The sequence below is a fragment of the Hyperolius riggenbachi genome, chromosome 1 (assembly GCF_040937935.1).
Source record: "Hyperolius riggenbachi isolate aHypRig1 chromosome 1, aHypRig1.pri, whole genome shotgun sequence".
Classification (NCBI taxonomy): Eukaryota; Metazoa; Chordata; class Amphibia; order Anura; family Hyperoliidae; genus Hyperolius; species Hyperolius riggenbachi.
In genome coordinates this window covers 268,290,669-268,303,279 of record NC_090646.1, presented here as the reverse complement: position 1 = coordinate 268,303,279, position 12,611 = coordinate 268,290,669, and the positions used below count along the sequence as shown (strand labels likewise).

The window sequence follows — 12,611 nt, the reverse complement described above, 5'->3', positions numbered from 1 at the left end:
GCACAGATCAAAATGCCCCTTCCCCATCATGACACACAGACATGATGGGGGAAGGGGCAGTTCAGGCCAGCAAGGTCAGATGACTTAGTACATTTATAGTTGCAAAGTCCTACCTCTCCTAGTGTATTTTACATGATCATGTGCTCCTTTCCTATGACAGCCTCGTACTTGTAATACTGGGCCTACCAAACCAGCCTAAAATCACATGATCATGTATATTGTACCGTTTGCCTTGTATAGCTTTGCCCTATGTTGTATAACCTTGTTATGTCTGTAATCCTTTGTATCATTGTAAATATTTATTGTCCAGGGCTGCGTAATATGTTGGCGATTTATAAATACAATACTACTGTTTCATGAGCCAACCATATTTGGCAAGCTAATGGTTGGGTGAGACCATGTGACACACAAAGTAGGAAGAAAATAGATGCCAGATTAAATTTCCCAGCATTACAGAAGAAATCATATGTCTACATGAAGAGGCAGGATTTGCAATTTTCAGGAAGTAAGGGATAATTATGAGACCTCAATCTGCTAATAAGGATGGTCAATGAGATACAAATAATTCTGAGTTGATGCAAATTTGTATGCAGCATTTGATTGGTATAATATTCATCTGCATATTTTGCACAAAATTGGCATAACAATGTGCATCAACATAGAATTATTTGCATATCACTGACTGACCATCACGATCTGCTTATCGTAAACTGCTAAAGTATTGTGCTGGGATTACCCCGACACGTTTTTTGTGCTCGATTCGGCGCACGATCTATTAACCATTCGATGTTCTGCTCGATTATCTTATCTTCCACTAGTTTTTTTTAATCTTTTTTTCATTGACTTCTATAAGAAATCGAGCGGAACATCGGACATGTCGGAATTTTATCATCGAAGGCATCTATCGGAACGATTCTTAAAAAAAAAAGTATTGTGTAATCCCAGCATTAGAGGTTTTTTATGCTGGGTTTACACGCTACGTTTTGTTGTAAGAATCGTTCCGATAGATGCCTTCAATGATAAAATTCCGACATGTCCGATGTTTCTGCTCGATTTCTTATAGAAGTCAATGGAAAAAAGATAAGAAAAACGAGTGGAAGATAAGAGAATCGACCAGAAAATCGAATAGCTAATAAATCGCGCGCCAAATCGAACGCAAAAAACGTATCGTGTAATCCCAGCATAACAGGTACACAACTGCACAACATTTGACCATTATATAAATATGCTACAAGCAGCAGTAGTAGCGACATGATCAATCATAATTAAAACAAAAGATCATACCTTTAATCCAATCAGTGAAAGTAGCAAGCTCTGAAATCCTTTGCCATCATCATGCATAATACTGCTGTAACAGTTTTCCAAAGGCTTACTAACTAATTCCTGAACCTAAGAACATTTACAAAGAAAGGAAACAAATGAGTCATTAATTAGAAACCTGTTTATTCAAATGCGAGAAGACACCATCCATCTGAGAACCAGTACAGTACTTAGCTTCTGTGCAGAAGTCAGTGACTATTGTAATGGATGTCTGCACTACCACCTGCAGTATATACAGTAAATGAGTGCAATATAGTAAGTGAAAGATGTATTTGACCCCCTGCTGATTTTGCTTGTTTGCCCACTGACTGAAAAATGACCAGTCTATAGTTGTAATGGAGGGTTTCATGTAGCTGTGAGAAACAAAATACGGTAACATTAAAAAAAAAACACAAAAAGCCAGTGCCTCAAGCTCAGAGCTTGATGAGCATTGTAACACATCACAGAAGTCAGACATTTCTTGTAGTTGGCCATCTGGTTTGCACACATCTAAAGGTGCGTACACACATGCGACTATAGTCGTTTGAAAAGATCGTTCCCCGATCCTTTCAAACGACGATCGTTTGAAAAAAAGCAGCCAAGGACCATGAAGCCTAACGACGGACGAGCTAGATCGTTCAAAACGAATGATCTAGCTTGACGGATTTTTCCCAACGACGATCGTTTGCAAAAGTAGTACATCGTTGGAAACGATCGTTCGAACTAGGCTTGACATGCGCGTTTCACTATTTCTCCATGGAACTTTTCATTTGTATGCGCAGGCGCAATAGTTACTTTTACGTGCTGTAACGTTCGTTCTAACGGTCTGATCGTTACACACCTTTTAAAACTAACTTTACTTAGGTCGTTCTTACATCAATTAAAAGTTTGTTCGTCGTTGACAACAAACGATCGTTGTCGCATGTGTGTACGTAGCTTTAGTGTATATACACTTTTTCTGTTTAGTGTAAGATTGCTGGAATACTCTAAATTAATGATTACTATTATTATTATGCATGCAAAAAAATCTAGTGCTTTTATATTTTCCAAGCAGTCTTTTTTGCACTTAACACGTTTAGTACCCAAAATCCAATTCAAATGGCTAAACCATCATCTTTCAGTTTCCAAATTCTAATGCACTTGGCTAATTCATCATCATTTTAAAAACATAACTATTTCTATTTAAAGCTAGCATTTAGGATGACCCAATAATCATTTTACAAAAACTACATTCCCTTCCATGGAAGCATAATGATTTTAATACTGTGTCCATACCTTTAACTGCTAGTTGGTTCTGCTTTAACATGCAAGTCTAAGCAAGTCAAATAAAAGCGGAAAAAAACAAAGTCATTTTGCTTCCATGGAAGGGAATGTAGTTTTCCTAATGTTATTATTGGGTCATCATATGCTTGCTTACAATAGAAATAGTTGTTTTTAAAATTAAGATTTAGCCATGCGCATTGGACTTTGGAAACTGAAAGATGACAAAGGGCTGAACTGCGCATTTGTTGGGCAGTTCAGCCTCCCTGCTGCTGGCCACCAAGTGCAGCTGAAAGGAAGCATTTGTACCCCACACATCAGTGTTTGACACACAGTTTGGTTACCCAGAAGCAAAGAAAGTATCAAATCCTATCCAAGCACAGCGGCCGCACTCAGATGTAAAAATGTGACAAGATCTCTCCACTGCCCAAGTCGAGCACAAGCACCCGGCCAATGCAACTATGATCCCTTGCAACAAATACCTCTGAGCTACTTGCCCATGAGAAAGTTTTGTACACACGCTAGATAAGACTCGTCCGAGCCGGCCAATATATATAACCACCTCTGCCGGGGATCTGGTGAGTGTGTATAGCAGCCCCCAACGCCTCAGCCGGGGATCAGCCTGGCGGATTAATTCAACTGATCTCTGTCCAAGAGCATTGTTCTCCCAACTCCTCTTGCTGACAGTGTGACGTCATTCCTGCGTCACGTCTGTACAGCCTCGGCCCTGTAATGCTGTTCAAGAGACTGGGTCCCGATCTCCGCAGGGCAACATGCCTCATATGTGTTTTCAAGGCTTAAGAATGCTGATCTGGTGTCTGGGTTAATCTGGCTGCAGGCTTGTCCCAGGTGTAACTCAAACTACTGAAACCAAATCTTTAAGGACCACTGTCGTGAAAATCATAAAAATTTAAACTATATATAAAACACATACATATAAGAAGTACACTTCTTCCAGAGTAAAATGAGCCATAAATTACTTTTCTTCTATGTTGCTGTCACTTACAGTAAGTAGTAGAAATATGACAGAAACGACAGGTTTTGGACAAGCCCATCTCCTTCCTCATGGGGGGTTCTCGGGGTTTTCTTTATTTTCAAAAGCAATTAGTGAATGTCAGTCAAACTGTTAAAAAAGTGTACAATGAGCAGGAAGGCTGGCCAGCATCTTTGTATAAATCTTTTTCAGGGAGCGCCTTTATAAAGAATAAAGGCCATGCTGAGAATCCCCTATGGAGAGATGGACTAGCCCAAAACCTGTCAGTAATGTCAGATTTCTGCTACTTACTGTAAGTGACAGCAACATAGGAGAAAAGTAATCTATGGCTCATTTTACTCTGGAATAAATGTACTTCTTATTTGTATGTTTTTACATATATATTATATTTTAAGATTTTCACAACAATGGTCCTTTCATGACAACTCAATGACTGGCATGTAAAAAATAAAGTAATGCTTTCACAGATTCAGGCATTCTTTAAAGAGAAATTCCACTTTTGTTATGAAATTGCCTAGATTGGTACTGCATGACAACCATGACTTCTAATTGGCTTTAAATCACAATAGGTTACCATTAGCTTATCTTTTTCCTGCACAATAAGAATGCTTTCCCCAGCACTGTCTATGCCGGCTCGCCCAGCCCTGCCAATCATCTGTTTATATTGGGCCCTCTTCAGGAAATTTCTGGCAACGTACGGGGACCGTAAGATAACCCTGCAGAAAAGAAGGCTGACATTACTATGGGAATGAAGAAACACTTGTATTGCAATAATAAACATTACTATACACTATTTAATAGTGAAAAAGAGGGGTCTGTCCAATATGTTGGGAAATACTCAGGGCAAAGGACGAGTCTGAGGGCCAAGTTATGAGCAACTACTCACTAATCATAGCCATAAGACTATGACTGAAGTGTTAGTGGTTAGTTTTATATGGCTTCCAAACCTATTAAAATCAATTGGAGTCTAGTCACAGCTACTAGTCGTTAGTCATAAGGTAAAAACAAGGAACACCAAGAGCCCCAATAGTGTAATATGTACTGGTAAATGGTTACTATATAGAGTAAATATTAATACTCACAAACCAGGGTTACCATTAGGCAACCACTGTAAAGGCAGGTGGGGAGATTTTCCTGACCCCACTCAGGAATAAGAAGTCGCTCTCTGTAGATGAGAAAAAGGGGTTCAACCCTCCACCCAGGGTGGACTCAATATTATGCAGGAGAACAGAGGCGCCAAAAGGATAAAAGGAAGCTAAATGAGCTTAAAAACCAAATTCTTGGTAAATAGAGGAGGTAGTGGTGGACTTACCTCCTCCAAGTAGACACACAACGACTGTAGTAAAGACAGTCAATATATTTTATTTATGAACTCCAAATATGCAACGCGTTTCGCAGGTTTGATCCCGCTTCATCAGGCAATAACAACGGAGCAATAGCATATGTGGTCAGTAGAAGAGCCAGGCACCTCTGTGTGCAGTCGTTGTGTGTCTACTTGGAGGAGGTAAGTTAGTCATAAGGTGCCCATTAATGGTACAATTTTTTCATCAGATCCGATCTTTCGACTCACTTTTTATGATCTAATTGTACAGAAAACTACACAGTGTGTGGTGAAATGTGAAACAATTCTTTGGTCGATTGGAACAGAAAGTTTTAATCGATCCAAAAGTTAGATTTTAGAATTGTATCTGATGAGAGAAAAAGTCCTAATTGACCTGTTTATGGGAACAATCGATAATTACCTTCCGATTAACTACTATCATAAAAAGTGCGTCTAAAAATTGCATCTGATTAAAAAATTATACTGTTAATGGGCACCTTTACATTATAACTGCAACATCCTAAAAATGCTGGCTCCAGAGATTGGGCATATAGGTTTGTTTATCAAAAATACATTAAAGTGTACCCGAGGCAGGCCTGGGGTATAAAAGTAAATGCTTACCTAAGAAGAAGGAAACCTTTGGATCCGTCCTCTGGTCCCGTCGCGGAGCATGGACCACCCGAAGATTACCCACAAGGGCTTGTCAGTAATTATATCGGGGCCGTGCTCCTATTCAGGCATGAGTGCTGCCGTAATGCACCTGCGCAGTGAGTCGGAGCCACTCATGCACGAGCAGCTCTGTGCTACTGCACAAGCAGGTCCGCGCTCATGCCAGAAAAGAAGCACAGCCCCAATGGTAAGGAGGGTCCTGCTGAGTGGTGGAGGAAAGCATGGGAAGCCTCTGAAGGATCCAGAGGCTTCCCAATCCTTAGGAAAGTATTTTCTATTTTGCAGTTATTTACACCACGGGTTCACCAATTAAATTAAGAAATTGCCAGAACAACCATAAAATCACTATATTTTCCATATCATTCAACATCAAGAGGGAATACACCAGTAAAAAAAACAAAAAATGCTGAATCACCTAATCAGCAGATAATCTGCATGCGAGGGACTTAGCAGCTAGTGCAATATGGCAAAATTTGAAGGACAGATATTTAGACAGTCATTTTCTTAACCTTCAATGTTTATCCCACCACCAAAAGCAATCAGATGACACTTATGGTGCCATTGTAAAGTTCTGTTTGTGGTTTGGATCATACTCTGGGAAACATGCATAGAACTGTACTTATAGATACAAAAACACAGTCTTCCTAAATTAGTATAAAATATAAAATGTTTAATTAATTAACTAACCTTCTGGCTGGCAGATTGACTCCTGCAGCCAGAGTGGATGTGCATGCAAGAAGACACAGGACTCCAGCTGAGTAGGCCTCTTCCACCAGCTTCCTCTCATCACTGGTCAGTCCACTGTGATGGTAAGCAATGCCATAAGGGATTGTTCTCTTCAGGACAGAGCATAATGTTCCATTGCCCGTGTTTTTAAGATCTTCAAGTAGGATCTTCTTTTCTGCTTCTTTATGACTTAAAAATGCTCTGAAACATATCAATGAACACTTGTGAGATGTGAGGTGAGTATTTTATTCTATGGGCCTTTAAATACAACTGATTTGCACCATGCCCTATTTGCGAAACTAATGCAGAACTAAAATCATATAAAAGTAGGCAGCCCCCATGCAGCAAAACCACTAAAATAACAAACAAATACATCCACAATGGACAGATCTTATTAGATTCCTGTGAGAAAATAGTACTGAAGTACAATGGACATTGGGAATGCAGGAATTAATAAGCTGTTTTGAAGCCAGCACCTGTTTCCCACATTGCATCCATCCATTGCTAACCCCGTACACAACTATGGGAATTCCTAGGACTAGTCAGCTTTATAGATAGGGATACTAACTTGCTATTAAAGTGACTACAAAGGACAGGTGACTAGACTACATATTAGTGAAACCTCTCTATGGTTCTGCTAGAAAACAAACCTGTGCCCCGCTTGACACAATGACCTTTAAAGTCTGGAGTCTGGTTTATATAGGCAAACCCTTTGGACAATTAAACATTCAGTAATCAGTCAGAAATGTAAAAACACTGTACACATATGTACAATGGGTTCCTCTGCAGGTATAGGTATTAATCGGTTGGCTGCATATGTACATGGTGTGACATGTGCAGGACAGATCACCATTTACCACCATTTCTGAATAAGTATGGTGATGTACCAGCTGTTTAGTACAGGAGAAGTAGCCAAGCCCCTTCTGTCGTAACTGAGAATACACCAATTTCTGCCTAGACGTAGGGACTGGCTTATAATAAAGTGGAGGACAGAATTTACCGGTTAGTAGATAATTGGTAAATTTACCAATATTGTACTAATTTTACCATTAATAGAATATCTGTAAATTTACTGATATTCTACTATGCCTTAACCATTACCTAACGCTCACACGAGAACAAATCCCCCCCCTATAGCCATAGCTGCAATTTCACACCTAAATTATCAGGCGCAAACAGCGCTAAAATTAACTGATTCGGAACAGGACGATGAAAATCTTTGGCAATGCATAGGCTGGTGTATAATAAAATGGCAGGTGGGGTGTGGCTATGGTCATTTCATATGGCAATACTCCCACACCAAGAGGTGCCAACAGCAGAATGACCTTCCGCAGCTACCTGCACACTGCAGTCTTATTTATAAAGATGCATTAAGGAACATCACTTGTGCCACAACACATCACCAGAATAGCGTTGCTAGCTTTTAAGTGGCAAAGTCTATTTATTTCTGGTTTGATTTTATTGTTTGCGACACAGAGCAAATTCTATAGACAATGATAGCATTCAAATTATTATGGTACATTTAAAATGTTGCCTTACTTGTTCAGGTATTTACAGATCATTTCAGCAACATTTTCACAGTTCTTTTTGGTAGGGCAGAAGACTAAGCAGGAATGATTAGGGATGACTTCAGTTACCAGAGCGATAATATGATCGGGATCCAGCCTGAGCATATTGCTTGAATACTAAATGTAAAAAAATCAACACACATGATGAGAGTTGGGATTCATAACTAGCAAACAGGAATATCAATCAAAAGGGATTCATAACTAGCAAACAGGAATAACAATCAAAATAATATCATTATTAACAAAGTTGTAAATACTTTAAAGAGAACCTGAACTGAAAAAAGTCAAAATAACTATACACAGGTCATACTTACCTCCTGTGTAGTCTACTCCTCTATCTCTTTCTCCTCTCCTGCATCCTATTTGCCCACTGTGATCAATGGATTTCTCCTTCCTCCATTTTAAAAATGGCTATTACACCATAACAGCTTCCTGGTCAGCACACTGTTAAACTGTAATATCACCCACTTGAGCCATAGCGAAACATGAACATTACCTTGCACATTCAGTTGTAACCTTAGAGCTGCTGATATATAACTGACAGCAACTGGTATATTTAAAAAATACTGTCAGAACTGGAAGGGAAGGGATCACTGCAAGAAGAAACTGGTGAGCTTCTGAGAGGAACTGATGGTGAGGTAAGTATGTAATATTCATTTGCAGGTACATCATGTGTTTATTTTAAATAATTTTACTCAGTTCAGGTTCCCTTTAAGTCCATAGCCTGTCTCAATTCAATAATTTGCGGGAGGATGGATTTTGCCCCAGAGAAATGAGCTCCTTTCTATAAATGTTTCGAACATCCCTGTCTCCATAATTCCCAGCATAATAAAGTGCAATTTCACTTTTACTAAAGAATTGCTTTAAAACGTGTCAGTGTTATAGAAGTCATTTTGTAATGTCATCCTATGGTATAAAAATTAAGTATCTTTCCTTCTCAATTTTAATCCATTTGTAAATTGTTAGGATTTCGCTCAATAGCGGTTTTGCAGCCATGCTCTTTGGTGTTAAGACAGCCCATAGATGTGAAATGAAATCTCCCTGCGGCAGCAATTAGCTGACAGAGCTAGAGGAAAATTAGCATCACCTACTAAGCAAAAGTTGGGACTAGCAAATCAAAGCTTCTACAGATGTTTTATTCAGTGATTTTCAACAACTTCCCTCTCCCAAGTAAAGCCGATTAGCTTGCTAGAAAAATGTTTTCTCTCATCACCACTACACATCTGACCTAATCAAACTATAAATGACAAGCTGACACTGCTTTGTAATACTTTCTGTTAAGATCTCTTTGGAAAAGCTAAGTTTTGTAAATGGGCCAGAAAAAAAAAAAAGTCATAAGCTCTGTTTCCATTATGTGTGTCTGTCACATAAAAACCCATCGGACCTGTCAGACCTTGTAAAATCAATGGGGCTGCTTCTATCTACTGCAATGTCAGACTGACAGAAGGTTGCTTTTCCCAGGGACTGTATGCATTAGTCCTATTAATTACACTATATGGCTGTGATAGACATGAACTAGACATTACGTACAAATGAGCATAGTGTTCGGTAAAGCTGTGCCTGAAAATACACGCACAGAAAACACACATTTTTATGGAAACAGCCTTTTTCCCCTCAGCAAAACTGGAATTTTACAGTAGTGGAACTCAGTGACAGAGACAAAAACACACTCACTCACTCTCTCTCTCTGAAGTTATATAGAACATTTGGAGTATTGTTAGACCTGCCAACACTGTAACAAGTACTGTACTTCATGTCTTCCTTATAGCTTATTCCTCCCTCACTGTAACTCCCCATGCTGGCGACTCACACAGACATAGTCAGTCTAGGGTGCCTGTATGGCATTCATGTAAAAAAGGCACCTAGAAAAAAGGGGCGTGGCGTGGGGGATTGAATATTGCTAATAGAATATCAGTAAAATTACCAATATTGTACTACTTTATTCCAATAGTAAAATATTGGTAATCTTTACCGATATTTTACTTTGTTTTAACCTAACCCTACTCTCACACAGAACTTTCCCTATACCGGTTCCTAGCCCTAAGACCTCCCTCTACCTAAGCCTAACCCTAAGAACTCCCTCTACCTATGGCTTACTGTTAACCCTTCCCCTCAAATGCCTAACCTTTTACCATTTCTCCACTTATGTCTAACTCTTAAACCCCCCCGGTGGTGCCTAACACTTACCCCCCACCTTAACCTACCTCCCCTGCTGCAAAGCCGCAATTTGTGGCAAAGAGGAGACATTTGGGCAGCCAGAAGTTCCTTATAAAATCGAGGGCGCAGAGGATGCCTGGTATGCAAATTGCGGCATCACATAGCAGGCCTGTATGTGCTTTTTTTGTTTAGGTTATAGGTTGGATGAACATTACATTTCTAGAATGGAATGAATTAGTAGAACCCCTGGAACAAATATTACCTTACCTTGTAGTTCAGAGGACGTGACAGGGTTAGGTTATTTTCAGCTTTATTGTCGACCTCATATATACAGTCTCTTAGTTTAACATATTCCTTCAGCTCCACCTGGAATATAATGAAGACAATGTGTATTTATTACACAACTAAGATGATCAAGGCAGGATTTAAATCACAATCAGAACAGAACACTTGATGTCTTAATTAATTGCTTAATTGCTAATTATTTTAGAAAAAAATAGTTGTTTACAAATACAGTAAATTAACATTCAAAAGTGCTACACAAAAAAAACAGTACATGTGCCTCATATTACATGTACAGCCACAGGAGCATGTAGCGGTGTACAATGCAGAGAACATCCTTGTAAAGGCTGGCAAATAGCAGCAGGCAATGAAAGGTGGGCAGAGCTGGCCATATTCAGCCATCTTTTAAGCACCCACTGCCTGTAGGCAGGTGCCTACTATGCCTATCAGTAGATCTGGGCCAGACTATGATTTACAAATAACTATATCAGTTACTGCAATTCATTGCTAAATTATCCCGCCCCCCCCCCCTCACATATATTCCTCTTGGAACAGTTGATAAGATAGATTTGTCTCCCCCTTGAAAAGTCTGTGTGTCTCAATTTAAATGACATGCCAGAACACGTTTTTCTGCCTTTTTGTATGGTACAAAAAGGTCTGTTTTACGTTTGTAATGGCTGTTACTGTTCATGAGCTTAAACAGGTCTAACTTGTCTGAAATAGCAATGTCAGCAATCAGAGTCCATGAAAATGCACAATTTCACACAATCTTTGTCACCTGGCAGGATCAAACTTGATTCTGCGAGTGACAGTCCAGGACCCCAACACTGTACAGATATGTCTCAAGGAAACAGCCGAGCACCGCATACTGTCCCTATGGGAAAGGCTTTCGCAAGCTGGTAAGGAGGAGAACAATGGACAATGGAAAGCTGCTGACTGACGTTCTGGCATGCTGGTTCATTAAGCAGCCTTGGCAGACCTCTGTACAAAGGTCCCTGTCCCACTTGAACACCCACACCTCATTGCATAAACAATACACGAAGACATCAGAAGTGCATAGGCTGCGCTGTCTGATGTTTCCACTTATGCGTTGTGAAATGGTTGCAGGCAAAAATGCACATAGCACATAACACTGAAAGTGTATGAGCATGTTTAATATAATGCACAGAAGCACACAGCACATAGTTCCTAAGCTCTTTTGAATGTAATGCGGTAACATAACACATGGTTGCAGAAAATCAGAGACCTGCGGATATAAAGGCAGCCACAAGTTCCAGAAGTTGCTTGGACTGGGATGTTCAAGCAACACAAAAGTGAAATGGGATCAATGTTATTTCTATTAGTTACCAACAAATGGAACATTCATTACCACCTGGCCCAGCTTGTAACAGTAGCCCTTTAAGTATTCACAGTTTATTCAGTGCCAGTACAAGAAGACATTGTAACATGTAAACACCTACAGGTCTGAAGTTATCTGTATAATATTCTGCTTTAAGGAACTGTTGCAGCTCATCAACATTGTTTAAAGTTGCACTCATTCCAATAATCTGTGTGGTCTCTGCAAATAAAACATAATGCAGGTTACAAAATGTCAGTCAGTGGATCACAATTTTGTATTTCATTGGCAACAATTTATACACAAGGTATCCACAGCTAGACAACAACAAGTCAGTCTGAAGCGATTTGGAAAAAAAAAACAGATACTCACCGAATGAGAGGGAAGGCTCTGGGTCCTATAGAGCCTTCCTGCTCCTCTCACGGTCTGCTTGTTTCAGTGCAGGAACCCCCATTGAAATCCCCCACTGCAATAGGCTTCGGCAGCCCAGTGCTCCGTACTGCGCTTGCGCAAGTGTAGGAGAATGCGTGCTCACGCATGCACAGTACGGAGCAGCCTGTCTTTGGGAGCACTAGGGCTACAGAAGACTGCCGAAACCTCCTGCAGTGGCAGAGAGCAGTCTCTATAGGACTCAGAGCCTCTCCTCTCCTTAGGGTAGTATCTGTTTTTTCTTTTTTCCAAACACTTAAGACTCCCTTTTAGTAAATAATTAGCTTGACTCACTTTCATAGTAACTGTTACTCTAATTTACAGTTCTTAAAGTGAGATTAAACTCCCCAAACTAAAATTTTAGTACTCTTAAGTACATACAAGATAGTTTCAAAGCATTCAAAGCTTAAAAAAAAAAAATGCTGTTTTTTTTCTTGTAATGGCAAATATAATCACTGGCGGCCAGGAGAAGCTCTCTGCCTCTATACTTGGCCTCTTCCTTATGCTCACTGCCTCCTCTGCCAAAGTGACAGGTCTATTCAGACCGAACTGTGTGGCTTTTATGTGCCT

At 39.8% G+C, this 12,611-nt stretch overlaps 1 protein-coding gene across 3 annotated transcripts in view; it reads right to left on the bottom strand.

Annotated features, from left to right (window-relative positions):
- HELQ (helicase, POLQ like) overlaps nucleotides 1-12,611 on the bottom strand; it is a 62,286-nt gene that overhangs the window by 28,443 nt on the left and 21,232 nt on the right. For all 3 annotated transcript variants that reach the window (XM_068233520.1, XM_068233518.1, XM_068233519.1), the window contains 6 exons: nucleotides 11,737-11,834; nucleotides 10,262-10,360; nucleotides 7,809-7,954; nucleotides 6,231-6,470; nucleotides 4,128-4,269; nucleotides 1,285-1,389 (listed from right to left, as the gene is read on the bottom strand). In XM_068233520.1, the coding sequence (XP_068089621.1) occupies nucleotides 1,285-1,389; nucleotides 4,128-4,269; nucleotides 6,231-6,470; nucleotides 7,809-7,954; nucleotides 10,262-10,360; nucleotides 11,737-11,834 (830 nt within the window). The remainder of the gene's footprint in view (nucleotides 1-1,284; nucleotides 1,390-4,127; nucleotides 4,270-6,230; nucleotides 6,471-7,808; nucleotides 7,955-10,261; nucleotides 10,361-11,736; nucleotides 11,835-12,611) is intronic.